This window comes from Austrofundulus limnaeus, unplaced genomic scaffold (genome assembly GCF_001266775.1).
Source record: "Austrofundulus limnaeus strain Quisiro unplaced genomic scaffold, Austrofundulus_limnaeus-1.0 Scaffold70, whole genome shotgun sequence".
NCBI lineage: Eukaryota > Metazoa > Chordata > Actinopteri > Cyprinodontiformes > Rivulidae > Austrofundulus > Austrofundulus limnaeus.
The window spans coordinates 56,552-58,057 of NW_013952472.1; the positions used below are offsets into that span (position 1 = coordinate 56,552).

At 38.3% G+C, this 1,506-nt stretch overlaps 1 protein-coding gene across 1 annotated transcript in view; it reads right to left on the bottom strand.

Moving 5' to 3' along the window:
• Positions 1–1,506, bottom strand: part of npepps (aminopeptidase puromycin sensitive) — a 50,425-nt gene that overhangs the window by 46,408 nt on the left and 2,511 nt on the right. The window contains exons 2-4 of the mRNA XM_014010505.1: positions 955–1,039; positions 706–783; positions 491–612 (exon numbers count right to left, since the gene is read on the bottom strand). Of these exons, the coding sequence (XP_013865959.1) occupies positions 491–612; positions 706–783; positions 955–1,039 (285 nt within the window). The remainder of the gene's footprint in view (positions 1–490; positions 613–705; positions 784–954; positions 1,040–1,506) is intronic.

Genomic DNA, 1,506 nt, shown 5'->3' on the forward strand with positions numbered 1-1,506 from the left:
ATATATATATATATACATACACACATACAAAATCAGTACTTATTACGAAATAAGTCATGGTCATTTAGGCTTCAAGAACTCAAAATGCATTGATTATTGTTTGATAATTGCACTGCAGCCCTCTGAATTGTAATAATTCAAAGGAATTGTGAGGTGCCTAAACATTGCTGGTGTCTGTTTTAAGTTCGATAACTAAACAGCACATAGTTTGTTTAGGTCAAATGAACTTGCAGTGCACCTGCCTTTTGACAAGGTGTCTCCATCTGTGTTGGAATATTTTAATATTTACTTCTTACAATTAATGACTAATGCTCTTGGCAAACACTGCAAACCTAAGTATTATTGTTTCATGACAGAGCAAAAAAAAGAAATAAAAAAGCAATAGGTAGCATGCATAGGAAGAAAATGCTCTGCTGTTTATATCTTGGAAACAATTCTGAATTTCAAAATCAGATAGAGGACCAGAACATTATATTTCAGTAGCACTCACCTCGAACTGTGTAACAGCAGCAAACCGAACCTCTCCAGCAGGAGACGTATATTTACTTCTATAGAATCCTTTCATTTTGTCGTTCAGCTCCCCAACAAAGTCAATCTTCAACATGCCAGAGCCTGTAGAGGCAAAGAACGAGCAGATGCAAAATCTGATATTGCATTTGGTATATTCTGTTTTAAAGCAGGGACAACAATGATGTGGCTCTCTACCTTTCTGTAGAGCACTTGGAAATGACAGGGTGACTTTCTCATCCTCATTTTGATAGTTGAATCCAGTAGCATTAATTTCTGCAAAGCCAGACAAGACAGGAAGAAAGAGCTGAGTGTTGCAACACCAAGTGACTGCTGTGAGAAATGACACCATTATCGATTTTCAATAAACTGAACCGAGGTGAAAGGAGTAGACACGGATCATAACAGTGGCATGATGTAGGAGGAAGAAGAAGCAAAGATTTTCACCATCTCCTCCATGTGGTGCAAAAGAAGCTGTGATGATGTCGATGTCAGCGCAGTTCATCACAATCTGGTTTGTAGCTTGTGTTACCTGTAAATATTCACACAAAACAGCTCAACTACTTTCAACATGTCAGAATTCACAGTATAAATTTGTCAGGGAGAAATGGAGACTTGGCTAGGGAAAAAAAGCACAACTTCTTGAAAAGGAGTTTACATTAAAGGKATTAAGTATCATTTATTATGTTAAAATTTTGTTTCAGTGATAGGCAGATGGTCTCCTGTCCTGAGCCTGGTTCTGCTGGAGGTTTCTTCCTGATTAGCAGGGAGTTTTTCCTCTCCACCGTTTGCTCAGGATGGGAGACTGTGATGAAGTGATTCAACACAATCTGCTGCTTTCTTCTTTACATTGTTCTTTTTATGTACAGTGTCCTGAGACAACGTATGTTGTAACTTGGCGCTACATAAATAAATAAACTTGAAACCTGAATTTTGGTGCTCAGTGGGTTTTCTGTCACGTTCTTCTGTGAGATATTTTTCCACCAGGTCAGCAGGTGG